The sequence below is a fragment of the Salvelinus namaycush genome, chromosome 32, assembly GCF_016432855.1.
Source record: "Salvelinus namaycush isolate Seneca chromosome 32, SaNama_1.0, whole genome shotgun sequence".
NCBI lineage: Eukaryota > Metazoa > Chordata > Actinopteri > Salmoniformes > Salmonidae > Salvelinus > Salvelinus namaycush.
Window position 1 is genome coordinate 7,768,486 of NC_052338.1, and position 24,087 is coordinate 7,792,572.

The following is a 24,087-nucleotide window of genomic DNA, read 5'->3' on the forward strand; positions in this document are numbered from 1 at the left end:
ACACTACAAAGCAGGATCAACGAGTTAGCCAGCTAACTTTGATAAACAACTAGAAATAACTATTGGTTTTCTGGTTCATTAAACTTAGGTATGTGTTTCTGGTTGTTGAGTCAATTAGACCCTACCCATTTCAAGCTCCTCTTTTTTAAAATATATATAAAACGTTTTTTCAGAAAATGTATGCAAGTTAGCTTGCTAACTTATTGATCCTACATTGCAGTAAACCCCTCAGGTCCTAGTGATAAACAAAAGTAGACAGATGTGGTGAAACCTCCGGCTATCAAGACCCATCCTTCTATTATGTACAACTATCATAGTTGTCAACCAGTGACCGTCATTATACTTATACCAATTCCAACTCAATTAGGGAAGTAATTAGCACTTTACCAACAAACATAATGCACATTTTCTTCCAGGCAGTTTCACCTGAGCAGGTGGTGGGCTACGGCTCTATGGGTCATAGGTCAGGTAAGCGCACTTAAGACCCCTGGGCCAAAGACAGAGGGGCCAATCATCACTAACTCGTCTTAGTTCTGTGAGACCCAAGAACCTGAAAGTTTATCCCTTTCTAATGACGGGAGAAGAATAGGTTACCTGTGTGTTGTCAGACCACCCTTTACTATTCTGTCTGTCTCTGTCTCGATAGCGGTTAAGTGTGCATGATGGAAACGGGGTTTTATGAAAATCTTAAATGGTAACAGGAGCTCAACAAAAATAAGATCTACGTCAACAAAGGAATCTTCGTTCACTGTTATGCTGCTCCCAAACCTGGTGATTTAATAAAGCTAACATGATGATTTAATAAAACTAACGTGGTCATTTACCTCAAAGGTGATTTGAATAAAGCTTGACGGTTTGTTAAATAACCACATCTGGCAACAAAGAAACGGCGAGCAGACATGACATTTTTTTCTATATTACTGTACATAGTTTGACCAAACCCTCAAGGTGGGATCCCAACTGACTAAAGCACCTAAACCTAAAAGACGGACCTACAGTTGGCTATCTAGGAACTGCCAACAATGTGTTGAGAAATGGTTGCATGGCCCCTCTACACTAACCTCAGCTGATATCTATGAAAACAGCTGATATCTGTGAAAACAGCTGATATCTGTGAAAACACCTCATATCTGTGAAAACAGCTCATATCTGTGAAAACAGCTCATATCTGCGAAAATAACTGATATCTGTGAAAACAGCTCATATCTGTGAAAACAGCTCATATCTGTGAAAACAGCTCATATCTGTAAGACCATTGTTGTTGTTTATTCAACTCAAGTGTTGACAACGGACAAGTCTTACTGATGGTGTTGAAGGTAAAGCTACAGACAAAACCTACACAGCAGTCTACAGTATGTGGATAAAATGCTCATTGCAATAGGTTTAAAATAATGTAATTATTTAAAGATGTTTGTACTTGTTAAGAAAGGGCAATACAAAAATAACGACATATTAAGACATTACATAGACATTGCATAAAATATATTGTGTGTGTGTTTAACGTGTGGACATGGATTGATGGAGAAACAAAAATGTGCAGATAAGAAGTTCATTTGGGTGTGTTTGTGGCTCAGCACCTTAACAATCCTGTATAATTGACTTAGCCCAGCCGGCAGGTGTAGCAGGATCCCCTTTTCTCTCCGCTGACCATGTGAGTATCACTTTCATCTTGACTCGTCTTCTCTGAGTCACTCACACAGGTAAGCTTTGAATTCATCAATGTATATCTTCTTTCCACATCACAGTCCGTGTTGATATACATTTGTCCTGTAAAGGACACAACAGGGGACTATTTATTTCACCTGAAAACACAACATGGGGAACGCCAAGAGCAACGCCGTCTCCAAGGAGATCCTGGAAGACCTGAAGCTCAGCACCAAGTTCACAGAGACGGAGATCACCCATTGGTACGAGAACTTCCGGAAGTCGTGTCCCACGGGACGTATCACGCCCAAGTAGTTCGAGGTCATCTACAGCCGCTTCTTCCCCGAGAGCAACGCCCAGACGTATGCGCAGGTCGTCTTCCGCTCCTTCGACACCAATGATAACGGCACCCTGGACTTCAAGAGTACATCATTGCGCTGCACCTGACGTCCACGGGCAAGACCGCCAGGAAGCTGGAGTGGACCTTCTCGCTGTTCGACTTGGACAAGAACGGATACATCACCAAGTCGGGAGGGGGAGGGGAAGCGGGGAGTGGATGGATGGATGGGTGGATAAATAGACAGATCAATAGAGATGACATGCATTTTAGAAACTAATGCTGTTGACTGATGCTTGTCATCTAAATCCAAACTAGCCTTAAACTAAGCCTCTGTATTGACATTGAGGGGTTAAGGTTTAAGGTTGTGTGAGGTTGATTCTGGTCATCAAGTATCATATGGTTGTAATACTTGTTGAGCTACTTGGTGATTGACAGAGATGGGGGAGGGGCTGTGGTTAGGGTCTCAGGCAGTATGGAGGAGGGATAAGCCTCAAGCTCTGTTTTAGCTTCTAAGATGTAGTACTTGTCCCCTGAACAGATCCTCTGACATTGCTACACACAAACCTTTTACCCAGAAATGGGCAATGCTTATATCAAGGGCTCTCAGCCATAGGATAATTAAACACTTTATAACAAGAGCAAACTAAGCCAAAAAATGTAATGTTCAATCAAAAAAATCTTGACTTTCCATTAGACAAAGAAAATGTTAACACTGAAAATCTCAAAATTCCTTGCATTGGTGCCTCGCTCCTGCTATGGAGGCTCAGGTAGCATTATAGTGACCTGGAGGCTGGTGTAAATTGTTTTGCCTCAGCGATAGTGTCAATGTCCCTGCGGTGCAGATTCATTCTGGCACTGATACCACTCCACTGCAGCGTCTGACCGTATTCACCCGGACCCATAGTCAGCTCTCCATCACTTAGGTAACCAGTTGTATACTGAGGGTGGTCAGAATTAACGAGCGGTAAACAATTAAACATGACCTAGTACTGAGGTTAAACTAAAAGTGTGTAGGAGGGAGGGATAAACAGTGTCTTAAAGACTTAAAGACAGATCTCAGTGTGTCCTGGGCTGCAGGTCATGATGTACGTAACACTCACTGTGCAATTTTCTCCCATGGCTGTCTGGAAGTAAATGTGTCAATTGTTCAAACATGCAAAGGATGTTGAATACTAAAATCGTGAATAATGTTTTAGGCCAAATGAAAATGTTTTTTTAAACCTACCATTTCTTATATGGCCCTTCGAGCTGGATATATGCTAAAGAATGACAGTGAGTTTACCCACCCTGTAGTGATCATGGTGAAGTGTACAATATTTCCAACCAATATCTGAACAGTCAGTGCTTTGCCGTGTAAATGTGACCAATGGCAAACACCACATACTGTATTTTGCTGGGGTTAGTAGTGGTTTACATACAATACCGGTCAAAAGTTTTAGAACACCTACTCATTCCAGGGTTTTTATTTATTTTGACTATTTTCTACATTGTAGAATAATAGTGAAGACATCAAAACTATGAAATAACACATATGGAATCATATAGTAACCAAAAAAAGTGTTAAACAAATCAAAATATATTTGAGATTCTTCATAGTAGCCACCCTTTGCCGTGATAACAGCTTTGCACACTCTTGGCATTCTCTCAAACAGCTTCATGAGGAAGTCACCTGGAATGCATTTCAGTTAACAGGTGTGCCTTGTTAAAAGTTAATTTGTGGAATTTCTTTCCTTCTTAATGCGTTTGAGCCAATCAGCTGTATTGTGACAAGGTAGGGGTGGTGTACAGAAGATAGCCCTATTTGTCAATTTTATGGCAAGAACAGCTCAAATAAGCAAAGACAAATGAGAGTCCATCATTACTTTAAGACATGAAGGTCAGTCAATCCGGGAAAATGTAAAGAACTTTGATCATTTCTTCAAGTGCAGTCGCAAAAACCATCAAGCGCAATGATGAAACTGGCTCTCATGAGTACTGCCACAGGAAAGGAAGACCCATAGTTACCTCTGCTGCAGAGGATACGTCCATTAGAGTTAACTGCACCTCAGATTGCAGCCCAAATAAATGCTTCACAGAGTTCAAGTAACAGACACATCTCAACATCAACTGTTCAGAGGAGACTGCGTGAATGAGGCCTTTAATGGTCGAATTGCTGCAAAGAAACCACTACTAAAGGACAACAATAAGAAGAAGAGACTTGATTGGTTTTGTGCTTAGTGGGACTATCATTTGTTTTTCAACAGGACAATGACCCAACACACCTCCAGGCTGTGTAAGGGCTATTTTACCAAGAAGGAGAGTGATGGAGTGCTGCATCAGATGACCTGTTCTCCACAATCACCCGACCTCAACCTAATGAGATGGTTTGGGATGAGTTGTCATCAAGGCAAAGGGTGGCTATTTTGAAGAATCTAAAATGTAAAATATATTTTGATTTGTTTAACACTTTTTACTACATGACTCTATATGTGTTATTTCATAGTTTTGATGTCTTCACTATTAATCTACAATGTAGAAAATAGTAAAAATAAAGAAAAACCCTTGAATGAGTAGGTGTGTCCAAACTTTTCACTGGTACTGTATATTAAAAAAGGACTAAATCCTTTTCAACAAACCAAGTCTGTGTGAACTGTAAATGAGAACAAGCTGCTGCTGATTTGTCAGTTGGCACCAGTCCTTCGGCTCTAATCTTCTTTAAGCTCCATGTTTACAGTTGAAATGCTGACATGTGATTTAGTGGTTTTTGTACCACCATTCTTCTCTCCAAAATCGTATTTTGATTGCTTACAAGCCATGGGAACACAATGCGATTTAATCAAAACTAAGGTTCAGATGGGAAGCATATTTATAAATGGTAGATACTAACATTTGAAATCCATCGAAACCAACATATTTTCCCTGAACGCAAATATTTTACAATGTTCACGGTATATGATTATTTCATACATTTACATTGTTCAGGAAAGAATGCGGTGTGTTTTTGACGCTTCGGAGGGATATGTTTTCTTTATCCTTACCTGTAAAGATTATAACTTGATTGTTTCATAGTACAACCATCAATGTTCCACAGTAATCTCTCGTTTAAAATGTTCCCATATAAACGTAATCAGGCCTGGGATATGGTTTTGTGAGAAGATTAAAAAGAACAGGATTGGGATGTTCTAAGGATATGTTCTCACTGCAGTGATCTGGTGTTTATAGTTGATGTAGGGTGAGAGAATTTCCATGACATCGTTTCACAAACACTTTACAACAACAAGCCGCTTGTATTGAGCGTAATTCCCTAAATGAATGTGGATCAAATGCTTCCATGATTTTTGACGTAGTCGCCACGATTGGTTTTACGTATTTGTCAGTAACACTCCCACGTTACAGAATAATTGATAGCTGCCTCAAATAGCTGCCGATGCCTATTTCAGCAAAAAAACACCTGTTTCAAATAAACACCAGGTCTAAATGAATTGTTTACGAGATTACCATGGACACAGCTCTGATATCCCCATGGTCATGTGCATTAAAAACATTTTTACAAAATTCTGTCATTGTTGCTAGCCATCGCGCCACCAAAAAGAAACACGACATCACCGGTATCGTTCTTCATGGTGTTGAAGCGCGAAATGGTCGTGTATGATCGGCAGTCTAGTCGTTGATCTGCGATGGATTTGTTATTATAATGTTCATACTGGTCATACTGTTCACAATAAACAGTGTGGTAGTCTATTCAAAATTGTATTGAGCAAAAGCTATACCATATTTAGTCCCTCCCTGATATTTTACGGATCCTAAACTATGCCCCTTGTGTATCCAACCGGCTATTTTCAAACTAATTCCTAACACAGGCTGAGCTGCCCAACGATGATAACACACCGGAGAAGAGGGCCAAAAAACTCTGGACATTCTTTGAGAAAAAAGACAATGGTGAGAAGAATAAAGTCTTGTTTAATGTGTTTTGACATTTTAACTGTAATATAAACCTGATGATGATCATTCCTGTCTGTTTCTTTCTCTTGCTCTCTCTCCCCACCTCAGCGCGAGTTACAGACGGAGAGTTCATCATGGGTGTGATGAGAATGCGCTTCGCCTCATTCAGTATGCTAATAAATTCTGCTAATAAATTCTGTTACCTCCGGTCTACATTCCTAGCTTGGTCCCAGATCTGTTTGACCATAGGAGTTGACAAAAGGAGTTGGCAAGACAGCGCAAACAGATCTGGGTTCAGGCTCCTACATTCCACAATCCCCACCGCTATCCTCAATTTACCCATCATACCTCAGGAAGTATTTTTGTTTTAATCCCAGTCTAATGTCAAAAATTGATCAGACCTGGGTTCAAATAGTATTTTTTTTCTTCAAATACTTTAGCTGTGCTTGATTGTGAAAACATACTATTTGAACCCAGGTCTGATTCTAAAGTGCACTGTCGACCAGAAAGAGATTTGAAGGACATCTATAAGAAAATATTAACATGTACATGTCCAAGTCAATGTAACACTCACTGACTTATGTTATGATGTACATGATTTATTGCGCAATTGCCATATACTGAAGTATATACTTTATACTATACACTGAGTGTACAAAACATTAAGAACACCTTCCTGATGTTGAGTTGCACCCTCCTCCCTTTTGCCCTCAGAACAGCTTCAATTCGTTGGGACTCTACAAGGACTACAAGGTGTCGAAAGCATTCCATAGGGATGCTGGCCCATGTTGGCTCCAATGCTTCCCACAGTTGTGTCAATTTGGCAGGATCTCCTTTGATTGGTGGACTGTCCTTGATACAGTCGGGAAACTGTTAAACTTGAAAAACCCAGCAGCATTGCAGTTCTTGACACAAACCGGTGCGCCTGGCACCTACTACTATGTCCCGCTCAAAGGCACTTAAATCTTTTGTCTTGCCCATTCACCCTCTGAATGGCATGCATACATAATCCATGTCTCAATTGTCTCAAGGCTTAGAAATCCTTCTTTAACCTGTCTCCTCCCTTTCATCTACACTGATTGAAGTGGATTTAACAAGTGACATCAATAAGGGATCATTGCTTTCACCTGGATTCACCTGGTCAGTCTATGTCATGGAAAGAGCAGGTGTTCATAATGTTTTGTGCAATCCGTGTTTACTGTATCCTAGTATTGCATAAATATAGAAGGTTGTCTGTCAGAAGTATTACAATGTAACCAATGGGTTGGACGATACTCTTCTCGTCAATTATCTTGAAAAAACGTATACTTAAACTGGAAATAAACCAATCCTCTATCTTTAAGACAATGGAAAATCATATGCTTGATTTTCTAAATATTGAGCATGGGCGACGGAGGGGAACAAAATGGTGCAATTTGAGGACATGTGTCGGAGAGAAGTACAGGCACTGGAGATAGGAGTGAGAACAGATGTTGTTGATGTTTGTGTGCGTCTGTATGTTGTCTTTTGTGTGTGTATGTTTTGTGTTGTATTGTTTGAAGAAAAAAAATGAAAAAATAATAGCTATATCATTTTTGGACTTGATATTTAACTTCTGAATGATTTGAGAAAGGCTTAAGAGTATTGAGAGCTGTTACAAGGGGTTTAGGAACTTAAAGCAAGCAATGAGTAATCTGTTGATAATACTTAACACCAAATGTGCTATTCATTAGCTAATCATTCGTTACATATTTTGAAATGTGTATCAATGAAGCAATAATAACAAAGGGAGTGCAATCATAAGATAATGTTTTAGGACGTTTTAGAGAATGTGTTTAAAATTGAACTTGTAAAGACATGAGTCCTGATACCAACAGACAAAATCTAATATGAAGGTCAAGGGTTAAATACTGTAGACACACACAATGCCAACTACGATACAAGTCTTTATGACATTTACCTCATGAAATCTCTTCTCTTTTTAAAGTAGAAAGAAACTTGGTAAAATTTGTTGAAGCTACAGTTTGCCGCTGTTATTGAAGGATAAGGATTATTGTGCTTTTCAATCAGTTTCTTTGACTTAATATTACCCTCTGAAAATGATAGACACAAACTTAATGGAAGTGCAAACGCTTCGACTGAAAGTATTGCTGAACTAGTATTTTCTCTGTCTGTTGGAGCATGGTTCTAGCATTTAAAGTCTCACTTATTTAATGTGCAAACCTTTTCTTTTGATAAGATGTTGACTTTATGAAAGATTTGTCGTGAACTTTAGATTCCATTAGCTTCGAGCTTCATTCGATAAATATGTCTCTTTAACAGTTCTTAGAGAGCTGGGGTGTATGGGAAGGCAAAATCAAATCTGTCTATCAGATGATTATTTGTCTTTGTGTTTGATTGTGTTATTTGTGTTTTACCCCTCTGTTTTTTGCAAACAATTTGTTTTCTGTTTTGATTCAAAATAATTATTGTGAGATAAAGCATTTCACGTCAAGAAAAGTTATTTTAACGGTTGATACATTATTAAAAGAAATTGCTATTTTCTGATTGGAAATGTCAATGTCAACGTTAAATTTAAAATCGATCCATACAACATATAAACTCTTGCCAAATACATTCCATACAGTATTGTCATACTACTTACATTGCTGATCATATAGGCTACTGTTGCATAATTCCTATCCTCTTTTTATTTACATTGTCTGTCATTTACTACATACACTACATGACCAAAGTATGTGGACACCTGCTCGTTGAAATTCTCATTCCTTGTTCAGTTTAAGGTGATATACAGGTTACATTACTCAAAACTGCATCAAATATTCCCGGACACCTCACCACTGTGTGAGAGGTGCAAGCAGGATGAGGGGACGTTGACCCACTTATTTTGGACATGTCCTAAGTTACATGCTTACTGGGCTCTCATTTTTGATTACTTATCTAAAGCCTTTGATAGAGTTCTAGCCCCAGACCCATTGATCGCTCTGTTTGGTACAGTTGATGGGAATAACCAGGAAGGGAAAGCTGTCTCTCTTTGTACTCTATTAGCCAAAAGGCTCATATTGCAATTTTGGAAATTGGAGACAGTACCTAGGGAAAGGAAAGGGAAAGGGGAATAACTAGTCAGTTGTCCAACTGAATGTATTCAACTGAAATGTGTCTACCCCTGTGAATCAGAGAGGTGCGGAGGGCTGCCCACGTCTTCGGTGCCCGGGCAAATCGACCTACCTTTGTCCTCTAAATTTGCCATCCCGTTCAACACTACAATGATTGTCAATGTTTGTTTCTCTTGTCTTCTTTTTTTATTGGAAAATAATAAACATATTATTAAAAAAAAAAGAACATCTCATTCCAAAATCATGGGCATTAATATGGAGTTGGTCCCCCCTTTGCTGCTATAACAGCCTCTTCTGGGAAGGTTTTCCACTAGGTGTTGTAATATTGCTGCGTGGACTGGCTTCCATTCAGCCACAAGAGCATTAAGTGAGGTCGGGCACTGATGTTGGGCGATTAGGCCTGGCTCGTATTCATCCTAAAGGTGTTGATGGGTTTGAGGTCAGGGCTCTGTGCAGGCTAGTCAAGTTCTTCTACACCGATCTCGACAAACCATTTCTGTATGGACCTCACTTTGTGCACGGGGGCATTGTCATGCTGAAACAGGAGAGGGCCTTCCCCAAATTGTTTCCACAAAGTTGGAAGCACAGAATCATCTAGAATGTCATTGTGTGCTGTAACATTAAGATTTCCCTTCACTGGAACTAAGGAGCCTAGCCCGAACCATGAAAAACAGCCGCAGACCATTATCCCTCCACCAAACTGTACAGTTGGCATTCTGCATTGGGGCAGCTAGCGTTCAAACCCAGATTCGTCCGTCCGACTGCCAGGTGGTGAAGTGTGATTCATCACTCCAGAGAACGCGTGTCACGTTGGGGTGGGTATTCTATGTGTTGTGTTTCTATGTTGGGGTTAATGTGTTGCCTGATATGGTTCTCAATTAGAGGCAGGTGTTTGACGTTTCCTCTGATTGAGAACCATATTAAGGTAGGCTGTGTTCACTGTTTGTTTGTGGGTGATTGTTCCTGTGTCAGTGTTGGTGCTACACGGGACTGTGACGGTTAGTGTGTTTTGTCAGTTTGTATAGTGTTTTTGTTTTGTCTAATTAAATTCATTATGTCTAATTACCACGCTGCACATTGGTCCTCTGATCCTTCTCGCCTCTCCTCGTCTGAGGAGGAGGACGAAGTAGACTGCCGTTACAGAATCACCCACCAAACAAGGATCAAGCAGCGTGGCAACGGGCAGCAGCGACAGCAGCAGCGGTACCAGGAGGAATGGTCATGGGAGCAAATATTGAACGGAGAAGGACCCTGGGCTAAGGTTGGAGAATATCGCCGCTCTCGGGAAGAGATGGAGGCAGCTAAAGCCCAGGAGCGGTGGTATGAGGAGGCAGCACGGAAGCGGGGCTGGAAGCCCGTGAAGAAACCCCAAAAATTTCTTGGGGGGGGGGGGGGGGGGGCTAAAGGGTAGTGTGGCGAGGGCAGGTAGGAAACCTGCGCCCACTTCCCATGCTTACCGTGGAGAGCGGGAGTACGGGCAGACACCGTGTTATGCGGAAGAGCGCACGGTGTCTCCTGTACGGGTGCATAGCCCGGTGCGGGTTATTCCACCTCCCCGCACTGGGCGGGCTAGAGTGAGCATTGAGCCAAGTGCCATGAAGCCGGCTCTACATATCTGGCCTCCAGTACGTCTCCTCGGGCCGGTGTACATGGCACCAGCCTTACGCATGGTGTCCCCGGTTCGCCAACACAGCCCAGTGCGGGTTATTCCACCTCCCCGCACTGGACGGGCTACGGGGAGCATGCAACCAGGTAAGGTTGGGCAGGCTCAGTGCTCAAGGGAGCCAGTACGCCTGCACGGTCCGGTATATCCGGCGCTACCTTCCCGCCCCAGCCCAGTACCACCAGTGCCTACACCACGCACCAGGCTTCCAGTGCGTCTCCAGAGCCCTGTTCCTCCTCCACGCACTCTCCCTATGGTGCGTGTCTCCAGCCCAGTACCTCCAGTTCCGGCATCACGCACCAAGCCTCCTGTGCGTCTCCAGAGCCCTGTACGCACTGTTCCTTCTCCCCGCACTCGCCCTGAGGTGCGTGCCCTCAGCCCGGTACCTCCAGTTCCGGTACCACGCACCAGGCCTATAGTGCGCCTCGAGAGTCCAGTGTGCCCTGTTCCTGCTCCCCGCACTCGCCCTGAGGTGCGTGCCCTCAGCCCGGTACCTCCAGTTCCGGTACCACGCACCAGGCCTATAGTGCGCATCGAGAGTCCAGTGTGCCCTGTTCCTGCTCCCTGCACTAGCCTTGAGGTGCGTGTCTCCAGTCCGGTACCACCAGTTCCGGCACCACGCACCAGGCCTACTGTGCGCCTCAGCAGGTCAGAGTCGGCCGTCTGCCCAACGCCGCCTGCACTGCTCGTCTGCCCAGCGCTGTCTGAGCCATCCGTCTGCCCAACGCCGTCTGAGCCATCCGTCTGTCCAGCGCCGTCTGAGCCATCCGTCTGCCCAGTGCCGTCTGAGCCATCCGTCTGCCCAGCGCCGTCTGAGCCATCCGTCTGTCCCGAGCAATCTGAGCCGTCCGTCTGTCCCGAGCCATCTGAGCCGTCCGTCTGTCCCGAGCCATTAGAGCCGTCCGTCAGTCAGGAGCCGCTAGAGCCGTCCGTCAGTCAGGAGCCGCCAGAGCCGCCAGCCAGTCAGGAGCCGCCAGAGCCGCCAGCCAGTCAGGAGCTGCCAGAGCCGCCAGCCAGTCAGGAGCTGCCAGAGCCGCCAGCCAGTCAGGAGCTGCCAGAGCCGCCAGTCAGTCAGGAGCTGCCAGAGCCGCCAGTCAGTCAGGAGCTGCCAGAGCCGCCAGTCAGTCAGGAGCTGCCAGAGCCGCCAGTCAGTCAGGAGCTGCCAGAGCCGCCAGCCAGTCAGGAGCTGCCAGAGCCGCCAGCCAGTCATGAGCTGCCTTCCAGTCATGAGCTGCCTTCCAGTCATGAGCTGCCTTCCAGTCATGAGCTGCCCTACAGTCATGAGCTGCCCTACAGTCATGAGCGGCCCTACAGTCATGAGCTGCCCTCCAGTCATGAGCTGCCCTCCAGTCATGAGCTGCCCTCCAGTCATGAGCTGCCCTACAGTCATGAGCTGCCCTACAGTCATGAGCTGCCCTACAGTCCGGAGCTGCCACTCAGTCCGGAGCTGCCACTCAGTCCGGAGCTGCCATTAGTCCAGAGTTGTCCCTCTGTCCTAAGCTACCTCTCTGTCCTAAGCTACCTCTCTGTCCGGAGCGATTTCTCTGTCCTGAGCTACCTCTCTGTCCTGAGCTACCTCTCTGTCCTGAGCTACCTCTCTGTTCTGAGCTACCTCTCTGTCCTGAGCTACCTCTCTGTCCTGAGTTGTCTCCTCTATTTAGGAGGGGCCTTGGTGAAGGTTCCTGGACCATGGTCGGGGGCGAGGGTCGCCACTCAAGGGACGCTAAGGAGGGGGACAAAGACAATGGTGGAGTGGTGTCCTCGTCCTCCGCCGGAGCCGCCACCGCGGACAGATGCCCACCCAGACCCTCCCCTTGAGTTTTAGGGGTGCGCCCGGAGTTCGCACCTCGAGGGGGAGGTTCTGTCACGTTCCTGACCTGTTTTCTGTTGTTTTGTATGTGTTTAGTTGGTCAGTGCGTGAGTTGGGGTGGGTATTCTATGTGTTGTGTTTCTATGTTGGGGTTAATGTGTTGCCTGATATGGTTCTCAATTAGAGGCAGGTGTTTGACGTTTCCTCTGATTGAGAGCCATATTAAGGTAGGCTGTGTTCACTGTTTGTTTGTGGGTGATTGTTCCTGTGTCAGTGTTGGTGCTACACGGGACTGTGACGGTTAGTGTGTTTTGTCAGTTTGTATAGTGTTTTTGTTTTGTCTAATTAAATTCATTATGTCTAATTACCACGCTGCACATTGGTCCTCTGATCCTTCTCGCCTCTCCTCGTCTGAGGAGGAGGACGAAGTAGACTGCCGTTACAACGCGTTTCCTTTGCTCCAGAGTCCAATGGCGGCGAGCTTTACACGAAACCAGCAAACGCTTGGCATTGCGCATGGTGATCTTAGACTTGTGTGCAGCTGCTCAGCCATGGAAACCCATTTCATGAAGCTCCTGACGAACAGTTATTGTGCTGACGTTGCTTCCAGAGGCAGTTTGGAACTCGGTAGCGAGTATTGAAACCGAGGACAGACGATTTTATACGCGCTGCGTGCTTCAACACTCGCCGGTCCCATTCTGTGAACTTGTGCGGCCTACCACTGGTGCTCCTAGATGTTTCCACTTCACAAAAACACCACTTACATTTGACTGGGGCAGCTCAAGCAGGGCAGAAATTTGACGAACTGACTTGTTGGAAAGGTTGCATCCTATGATGGTGCCATGTTGAAAGTCACTGAGCTCCTTAGTAAGGCCGTTCTACTGCCAATGTTTGAATATGGAGATTGCATGGCTGTGTGCTCAATTTTATACACCTGTCAGCAACAGGTGGGACTGAAATAGCCAAATCCACTAATTGAAGGGGGTGTCCGTTTGTGTATATATATGAATATCCCTACAGACTTACAGAGATGACTGTCACACACATCAGTCCATCCTTCCCTAGCCCCTCTCTCGCTCTCGCTCTTTGCCCTTGTTCCTCTGACTGGGGAGATTATTGACATAATCTTCTGTCAAGCATCTGTTTTAACTTCCAAAGCTCCCTGTATTTTTATGTAATCTTTGCATCACTGTCTGTTTAACTACAAGATCACTTCATCTCTTTCTGGACATCAACCGGTGATATTGAGAGAGTTGTCCCAACCGACAATGCCCGGGATTCATCCAGTTTAATTAGAACTGGCATGACAACAGAGACTCAATACTAAGTAATTGTCATGAGACAGTTTCACTTTTTTAAAACACTTTTATTCACAATGTCACCACAGTTACTATCAATATCAGGATAGTAATAACAGGGTTACCATCAACACAATAAAAATTATATATAATATATATGTTAAATGTGGCCAATGCCAGGCATTTCTTAGCGATTGTCTCTATTGATCTCTACCCAGACAATACATGTCAATCTCTGTGTGTGGTTTTACAGAGCTTTATCTACTCAGATGTAATTTATGGGTTGAGGTACTGAAATCAAGCACAGTCCATTTCACAGTTCAATCCAAAACATGTAAAAAATAAAAAGACAAAAATAAGTTTCAGGTGGCTAGAACCTCTTTTTAACCTCTCCTCCCTTCCCTCAGCACCTCTCACAGTCCTCTCCCTCCATCTCCTCCCTCTCTTCCCTATCCAGGGCGTCCTCAATCTCATCCATCTCTCTCTCGCAGTCCTCACACCCCTTTGTCCCACAGCCACCAGCCATCATCACCAGCCCTCTGTGATCTGGAACCCCCGGACCGGGGTCGATCAACGCCCCCTGCTTGCAGTGCTGGAGCAGGCCGCTGACTGAGCAGACGGCCCCGGCCGCCTGCAACACCTCGTCGTAGGAGGGCGCCTGGATGGCCGCCCGGGCCTCCTCCAGACGAACGCGAGTGCGGTGCTTCATCTCTATCAGCGTCTTGGTGTAGGAGTTGAGGGTGAAGACAGCCGCCGCCATGCAGCAGCTGAAGGAGATCCAGGCCAGACTGAGGGTAAGAGAGAGAAAGGATGGTAGGGCCGTGGTGGTCATTGGTTATGAATAGGCTGTAAATATGGCCTAGAAGTTTAAAATATGATGATATCGGGTACATACTGAGGGGTCCAGAATTAATGGATTCCTTGATAAAGATAGGCAAAAAACACAGTATAAAATAAACAATACAAATACTGTGCTGTATGCTCACGTTTTTGTATTATTATATTGTTTTATACTAATACAGCTGCTCAGACTTTTTTTTATTTTGTCTAAGAAGTAATACAACATTTTTTTCAATAAAATTATTGGATCCCTTGTTTTCAATACTCCAGCACCCTCCCCTTGCGTGGATAAGGTCACTGGGCCTTTTTATAAAATGTTTTATGAAATTGGAGAACACATTGGGAGGGATCTTAAACCATTCCTCCATACAGGTATATTTCCAGATCCTTGATATCCTTATTCTGCTCTTATGGACTTCCCTCTTCAATTCAAACCACAGGTTTTCAATGGGGTTCAAATCCTGAGACTGAGATGGCCATTGGAAAATATAGATTTTGTGGTCAATGAACCATTTCTTTGTGGATTTGGACCCCTATCTTTTTGAGATTTGTACTAGTTGATAAACAAAATCTCTTTCTCTGAGAAATTGTATTAGTATAAAATAATACAATTATAAAAAATAAAATAACATACAATATAGCTCAGTATTGTATTAATTATTTTAGACAGGGTTTTTTGCTCATCTTTATGAAGGGATCCAATCATTCCGGACTCCACGGTTTTCAATTGGACTGTGGTTAGAAAATGCTTAAGCTAACGGTTGGAGACCGTGCCTAGGTAAACAAACCAATCATGAATTGTAGTATCTCCATGTCCAAAGACTGCTTTCGGGGTAAGGGAACAAAATAAGCAATTTTGTAATTTGGTTGAACTATTCCTAAGGGAATACTTACACAAATGACCAGCCGTAGTCCCAGGTCTGTGGTCTCCAATCTTTTGGCCCAATGCTCACAGTCATCTGGAACACTGTGGTGTACATCATATGAGCCACCATCCCCATCAGACCTGAGAGAGAGAGAAAGGGGGATGAAGAGTGAGAAAGAGAGAAAGGGGGATTTATTTGCTGACAATCTCTTAATTTATTTGACCAACATCGAATAATCAATGCTTAACCTTGTGAATGTTTTTACAGAATGCTCAAAAGCCTTGGTATAGATCATTTTGGTGATAAGAGAAAGTTGTGCTCGTCGTGGCCGTCTCACCTGAAAGGACAGTGCATATAGCGGCAAAGGCGTTGATCTTGAGAGCGTACATCTCCTTATGGGCACAGAGACACAGCACCTCCACCCACATGAGGAGAAAGCCCATGGCCAACAGGCCTATGTACGCAAACTCTGATACTACTGACAGCCACAGCACCCCTGCGAGTGAGTGAGTGAGTGAGTGAGTGAGTGAGTGAGTGAGTGAGTGAGTGAGTGAGTGAGTGAGTGAGTGAGTGAGTGAGTGAGTGAGTGAGTGAGTGATAGATTGAGGAAGAGAGCAATAGAAAGAGAAAATTAAGATTGGAGAGAGGTAGAACGAGAAAAAGTTGGCATACAGTGCTTATTTGACTTGACGACCCGCAATTTAATGGTAACGTATTAGCTTCGCCTATATCTACTTGCAATGAGCACAAACCTTGTGTCTCTCCTGGAGTCAATTCAATGAAGCTCCGGCATTTCTCCTCTGTAAGACAAATACAATGTGATTAGCAACAAATACAACTTAAGTCAGTATATTCACTTGTACTGTGTCTTTCAGGGCCTTGTCAAGGAGATTGACATACTGATTTAATTTAGATCCCTTGAGTGTCTGTTGTGAGATCTTAAAATAGTGCTCCAATTGGCATGGGTAATCGGAAGGGGACACTTTCTGTAGTAGAATAAGCCACATTGAGAGGGAGAAATTCACCAGATGTTCTCTATCTAGGGTCAAGACAAAAGCTCTAACTCTCCCCTCTCTACAGTGATTTTGCAAATTAGTCCTAAGGCGACATGTAAAGACATTACTTTGAGTTTTCCCTCACTGACTCGAGCTTACATTGCCAACATTAAAGATTATTCAATTATTAACAGAGCACCCGCTTGTGATAATTTACTTCTAATAGCCTTGGTTGATTAGGGACTATCCCAAATCAGTGAATGCGTCTGGTGTTAAAGCAACCAGTCTTGCAGAGATAGATTGACAGTAGAGCAGCAAAACAGCCACATTCAAAGACACAATGGCAATTGCTGATAGATATATCAACATTATAGTGCATTCTAATAACTAGTGTCCAGTCATTATTGGGGTTCCACAAGGCAACGTCCTAGTTCCGACTCTATTGTAAGACTTTACTCAATCAAGGTTCTGTAGATCAACAGCCTAAAACAAGAGCTGTCTAATGTTTTATTCATTTTTCCAATGAAGTTCTCCGTGTCAAGCAATTACTGGCTAAGGCTAGAGATTCATTTAGGAGATGCTCTTATCCAGAGCGACTTACTTTGTGCATTCATTCATTATAGCTAGGTGAGACAACCACATATCACAGTCATAGCAAGTACATTCATTGAGGAGACTGGATCTTACAGTGCAAGATCCAGGCATCATTAGGTTCTTGGGATGAAGGCTACTTAACCCCCCTTTCTATAAAGGTAAAGCATACTCAAACAATGGCCTGGATAAAGACCCAATGCTCACCCTCGTTGTGTGCCTCGCAGGACAACCAGAAACCTGTGTGGAAGTAGCGCAGCATGTACTTATCCTCGCCTGTCTCCCAGATGTAGTGCACTGCGTTGGCGATGGCCTTTTTCTGAAGCCTCGCCTGCTCTTCCTTTTCCAGGGGCGACAAGGTGATGTTGTTTGACGGCTTCTTAGGGTCCAGAGTGGGACTCTCTGAGGAAAAGAGAGGGTAAGAGGGTCATTGGGACAGGAACGGTTGGACAGTTTTAGGCAAAATATATGCGTCTAGTCTACACACCGTACTACTGTAATTTTTTTCTACAATAAACTCCAGAAACACACATCTTCAAACCATGTTTTTTAAAGGCATTTCAAGACCATCATTTAATATTCTTCAGGGACAGAGGTCAAAAGTGCCTATAAGTTCATAAACCGCTCCCTAGTGTCAACGGAATGAAGGGGCAACAATCTACAGCAAAATCCGTATGAAATCTCATTTTTTTTACATAATCTACCTTATGTAGAAAATAGCATATTCCATAGCAATAGGCTTAGACAACAATGTAATCCAGATATTCAACAAAGTTTGAGATTACATACATTGGACTTTGTCAACAAACCTTTGTGTGCCTTCTCTAAAAAGCAACAATTCTCAGTGTCAGGATTCATGTTCAGGGGTTGGTTCAACATGGGTGAGTCCACAAGTACAGAGCGAGGGAAACAAATCATTATTTAGGTAACGGGCTCCACATTCATTCTTGCACAGGTGAATAGGTGAATTATTTCCCTACCTGTGGTGTAGGGCTGGCTGTTGTTCTGGCCGCAGTTCTTCAACTTGACCGGGGAGAGGCAGAGGGGCTTGGCAACCTTGTGGGTCCCCTCGCACCAGTACGAGGTGCAGAAGGCCAGGATGGACAGTGCCAGGGCCAGTGAGGTAAGGGACAGGGAGAGCAGGGAGCGGTTGCATCGTGACATGTTCTCCAGCATGGTGGCTTATGGGTGTGGGGCGAGGGCCACTGCTAAGAGAAATAGTGGCCCTCCGATGGAGAGACAGAGGTGGGAGAGAGGTCGGGGGAGAGACGGGGTGTCTCAAGAGGAGCTTGAGACGAATGATGGTGAAACAGGGTGATGGGGCTGGTTAGAGGACGGGTACAGGGATGACAGATGAGAGATCAGCTAGAGTGAGGGCAGTGACAACGATTAGGGGGGAACTGTGGGGGGACTCAATGACAAGGCAGAATGAGGGAAATGGAATGGAGCGATATAGAGAAAGGGGGATTGACAAAGGGATGGTATGGCAGAGTGGGATTAGGAAACTGTGAGAAAATTATGGGATGGAAGAAGTAGAAGAAGAAGCAATAGAGTGGAGGAATTTATTCGCCGAGCCAGATGGATTGGATGAGGGCTAGCCTCTGTCACCTTCTTCAATTAGTCCTGTCGATATTCCTCCACCCTTTACATGCTGATCCAGCTGTGGTCCCGCAATAACAACTTGTGATGATTAATTTGCAAATCAAAGCAGTCATTGAACTGAGGCAATCAGGCAGAGAGCTTTTGATTTGGGAAGAAAAAAATGATAATAAATGAATTTCTTACATTTTACGTCCATATGCTACATCCCATATTTCCAGTATATGACATGGATTTGTCATGTGTTCGCTGGTATACAGTTGTGTCCTGGAAGATAAACACATTTTACCACGTTTTATACAACCACTAATTATTTTCTCCTGTCTCCTTTTTCTCAGGAAACATTCTGTTCTTCCCGTGCATCTCGGCTTTCTTAGGAAGATTGTGATTTGATATAATGATTAGTCTACCTCTCTGTTGACCCGTAATCCTCATTAATCTTTGTTAATCTCCCTGTACTAAATCAATCTGTTTAATCCCACACTCGTAACGTCTGTCCAACCACCTATAGAGCAAGACAAATCATTTGGATTAGTTTCGGGAGGAGTAATTAAGGGGAAACAATCTACAGAAAGCACTGTTCATGATGTAATCTCCTTTATGTAGAAACATTTCATATCACATGGCAATAGGCTGAGACAACAATGTAATCCATATGGTCAGCAAAATGTGAGATTACATATTGTATATACATTGGACTATGTGGATTACGTAAACAGACCATTATCATCATCTCATCGTCACAACAATCTTTATCATCATCACAATCTTTTGCATCATCACAATCATCCGCACAATCGTCATCCCATCATCGTCATAATTGTCATCACAATCTTCATAATCACAATCTTCTACATCATCACACTCATCATACTATGCGGATGGTTTAGTGTACTGGTCTGGGCTGAGTTCAGTACGATTTACGTTCTGGAACGTTCAATTGTACAGAAAAGGTACCGAACGACCAGTTGAAAAACAAGGAGGGGTTGGGAGATGGGGAACGCAGTCAGCATGGCCACTGCCCTTTAAACACGTCACACGTTGCTTCAAACCACACCTCGCCACACCCACCAAACAGGAGCAAACATACCTCAAACTTTGTTCAAGAAAGTTTTGGGGAAACGTGTTGTTCCGAACAAACCGTTCAGAAACGTAGCAAACGTTCAAGCTAACTAAACGCACCTCTGAGGTCTGTCTTGACTCCATGAATGATAATTGGATACTTTAGTGCAGGGATCATCGACTAGACGCGGGCCGATTTGTTCTTGAGCGGATGGTCAGGGGGCCGGAACACAATTACAAATCATTTGTAGATTGCAAATTGACCGCAAAAAAACAAACAGATACAGTATAATACTTAAATAAAGCAATCATTTCAACCTCGCTTACCATCACATTTTTCTCTATTATGCGTGGGAATACTTGGGAACAGATTTCTTATATTAAAATCACTTGGATCTTATTTCCTGGTGTTTTTACTGTTCTACAATGAAACAAAAAATGTTTTATTCTTTTTTTGCTCAGAAAACTTGGGGGGACAAATTCCGTCCGCGAACCTTGCATTTGGGAATAATCATTGAAATATTAATCCATCTGTGTTGATATGGTCTTTATGTAAAATAGCAATCTGACAAAGATAGCAGAATCACAGATGTTTGTGTATTTTTATTTAATCTGGCGACATCTGCATCAGTCCATCTGCATACATTACCACTATACACTCTTTGAAAAAAAGGTGCCATCTATAACCCAAAATGGTTTTTCGGCTGTCCCCATAGGAGAACCCTTTGAAGAACCCATTTTGGTTCCAGGTAGAACCCTATTGGGTTCCATGTAGGACCCTGGACTCTGAATAAGAGCATATGTTACATGTAAAAATGTAATAAAAAGACGACAGCCAAATAACCTTTTTGGAACCCTTTTTTCGAAGAGAGTAAAGCTGTGTTGTTGCCAGATTGGTTTGTCAATTGCGGCACAAAATAATGACAGAGATTATTCCTCATTACAGTAAAACGAGGAGTTAATCAGACTCCGGTATTTAATTTATCCCATCATGCCACCAAAAAATGTCAACATTTAGAATATCCTTTAAACATTGTATATTTCCCCAAAAAGTATTAAATTACAAGCTCTTAATTTTCCAAATCTGTAAGAGTTTCAACAAAACGTTTGTTGCAAACTGTCAATCAATATCTCCTTCCTAAGAGTCTCATCCATATTAAATCCAGATACTCCGGCAATTTTTTTTTTTTATACTTGACTCGAAACCGGAAAATATTTGCAGCAGTCTAGGAACCGCTTCAATTTAATGCGTAAACCAAAGAAAATCTCCTATCCCCATTGTCCAGCAATATGATTAAATATGACACAGCCACACAATCACACACGCAGTTTAATTTCCTGTAATAGCTGTGACTAGATTTGAGTTCAAATGGCCATACCAGTTGTATTTTCTCTGTGCTGCATATCGCCGGGCTTTCCATAGAGTCCTTGTCCCCCCATACGGTTGTACAATACATGCATGAAAGTTACTGAACCGATGTTTGTGAATGAAGCAAAAAAAAGGAAACTGAAATTAAAGAAGCAAAAAAACATACCATATAAGGCCTTCAGAGACATCGACTCTCTACACTCTGTCCTCTACCAGATTAACTTTCTTTACCTTTTCTCTCCCTCTCTTCCTCACGCTTCTGCCTTTCTTGGGTGAGTTTCTATCACAAACCCACCCAGATTTCACTTAATCCTCACAAACCCATCTGTTACTTTCTCTCCCTTTGCTCCCTAATATCTATCTATCATCCATCGTCACATTCTCTCGCTCTCTCTCCCACCATTTCTTACGCTCCACTTTAAGCAAATCCATGATCCTACTTTGTAGTTCACTACATATTATTTAAGGGTCATGTGTTGTTCTATACTGTTTATCTGTTCGCCTCCGGGGAATCCCCATCTTGACCCGGATGACGAGTCACCGCCCCGCTTTCCGAAGGTCATGCCATACTCTGAATGAAGAGCGGAATTAGAGAATGTACAGTATGTGCGCCGCTCACCGCTCAACCCCTCGCTTTCATCCCGTCATTTGGAGTGTTCAAGTTATGTAGTACATTCATCAACACTGATCCACCCAATCTCCCTTCGACCCAGCAATCTCTACTCCGTTGAGATCACTCCCCTTCAAACAGCTGTTCCTCAAATTGTCCACAAATTACTTTGAATCGTCACGATTATGGAGAGGAACTGAAAGAGTGATGTGAGTGACTGAATGAAGATAATTGAAATTGGGCTTTAGTATTGTAGCGTAGTACGCATGTATGTGCAAACTAAAAAAGGGAGATATAACGCTGTACTGAAGTGACTGTAGTGGCAGATGTTTCACCAGCCCTCATGTGGCCATTTGAAATAGGTACCATCACTGATGTTGATTGAGACAAATGTGGTTTGAGCATAGGCCATACACCTCAATCAAAAGAGATAACAGGCATTGATGGAGACACCTTAAAACAAGAAATGCCAACAAAAAAAGAGAGAATTTGCCCATACCATAGTCAGATCTGAGATCTCAAGGCTTGAATAACTTTATTTCTCAAATGTGTACTGTCACAGTTTACACCACAGCCTTGACATAAAATAAAAAGTATATCATACAAATTAAATTATAATAGTAGCTACGATAACATGTATTATCGTAACAAAACTAATCCTTTTGCGCTACGATTCAGATAAATCAATCTTGTGACTTCCAGTCCAATTTTCATTTCGCTTCACATTTTGTGTACTGTCTTGTTGTATTTCAACTGTTTTGTTTGAGGGCAGAGAGGAAATGCAAAACACAGAATGACAAGTATCCCATAGGATTCAGAGGCCTTACGATGAAAACTCACTGGATAGGAAAACATAACAATACCGTATGCATGGGATGTTGTCTTGTCATACAAATATTTGACGAAAAGACTTAACTGACTGAGATACAGTTTTCAACAACATACGCTGGACAGAAAAAAAGGATATGACAAATTCAGATTTCATTTGAATACAATGTGTTTGTTCCCAAACACAAGTAAATAAGTAGACTTATGTGTATAAAATGACAAAAGAGAAATAAAGCCACTATTGGTTATTGGCTGATAATGTGGATGATTAGGTTTCTATCCAATTGGATATGACCTTTTCCAACCAAAGTCAATGTTCAACTCAAGAAACCCACAGGACAATGACAACTTTGATGCTTGCTGTCAGTAATGTGAGATGAATGAATTTGAATATGGCTCTAGTTTGTTTTGAAAGTATCTGTTGGAGGCCAAGTGTTCAAGAAACAAATAATTTAATTAATAAATACAGTAAATAGGCTAATAAGTAAATTAATAAATAGATACAATTGTACTTTAAAAAAAAAATCACAAATAAGTTACTATTGCGTTATGGTTACTTTTGCTCAAGGATCTCACCTCATCTTCACACAAAACATGCTCTCTCACACACACACACACACACACACACACACACACCCTCCTGATAGCGGCTCTACTGCCATCCTGTTCTTTTTGTGTACATGTTCCATTGTAGACTACTGTAATGATTCATCAGGTCTTCTTAACCCTCCATCCACCTTTCTCAGAGCCTTATGAGTCAAGCATAGAGAAGGTGAGCATTGATAAGAACCAGTCTAATTGAAAAAGAACAAAATCACACAAGGAATAAATGGAACTAACTCCTACGGGCCCCATCTCAGCTTCCCACTCTTGAAAGAACCGAAATGAACATCGAATCAACCAAAATGGAATGTTTTTCTTGGAAAAACTATTTTGAGATACTTATATTTTGTCTCGTTTCATTTCTTACATATTATTGCATACACTTAAATTGGACGTGTACATTATATTAACCATTGTAGATATTGGGGTTGAGGAAGGTGAGCTGGACAGGTTGTAGCTTTTCAAAAAAGTATAGGATTGTTGTTCCGTCTCCCATTCTGGTGTCTAAAACCATGTGACACTGCAAAGGGACCACCCTCCCATTTGAGGAGTGGAAGCTCCACTGCAGAGTGTCCTGCCTGAGGAACCCAACCCAGACAATTGGGTTGTACCATCCCAGCTCCAAAACAGGGGCATGCCATCTGAGGTCCCATTGCAGGCATTGCCAGGCCAGGATGAGGCATTCCCAGGGAATGGGATGCTAGCTGGGATAAAGGAGGCCCCAGCAAGGGGTCGTGGGACCCAAAGGCGGGTAACACCGTAGGACATATGGGTGGAACCAAAAAGGCTGGAGTTTGGGGAGATTGTAGTACGAGACACTCCAGCAATGGATGTCACTCTGCCCATAGGTCCAGCCATGCCTGGGCCTTGTAAAACGCCTAGGAAATTAGGAAAAGCAAAAGAAAATGGGGCAAGGGAGGGAGGAACAGATATACAGTACAGAGCATTCCAAG

General features: G+C 43.1%; 1 protein-coding gene and 1 pseudogene across 1 annotated transcript; one reads left to right on the forward strand and one right to left on the reverse strand.

Annotated features, from left to right (window-relative positions):
- The first annotated feature begins 1,815 nt into the window (after nt 1-1,815).
- On the forward strand, nt 1,816-6,095 carry LOC120026787 (annotated as a pseudogene).
- An 8,079-nt stretch (nt 6,096-14,174) lies between these two features.
- Nucleotides 14,175-18,239, reverse strand: LOC120026789 (germ cell-specific gene 1-like protein). Its single transcript, XM_038971506.1, has 6 exons — nt 18,044-18,239; nt 17,271-17,465; nt 16,230-16,277; nt 15,815-15,973; nt 15,506-15,617; nt 14,175-14,559 (listed from the first exon to the last, which is right to left on the reverse strand). The coding sequence occupies exons 1-6, from the start codon at nt 18,237-18,239 to the stop codon at nt 14,175-14,177; spliced, it is 1,095 nt and encodes a 364-aa protein (XP_038827434.1).
- Nucleotides 18,240-24,087: the final 5,848 nt, after the last annotated feature.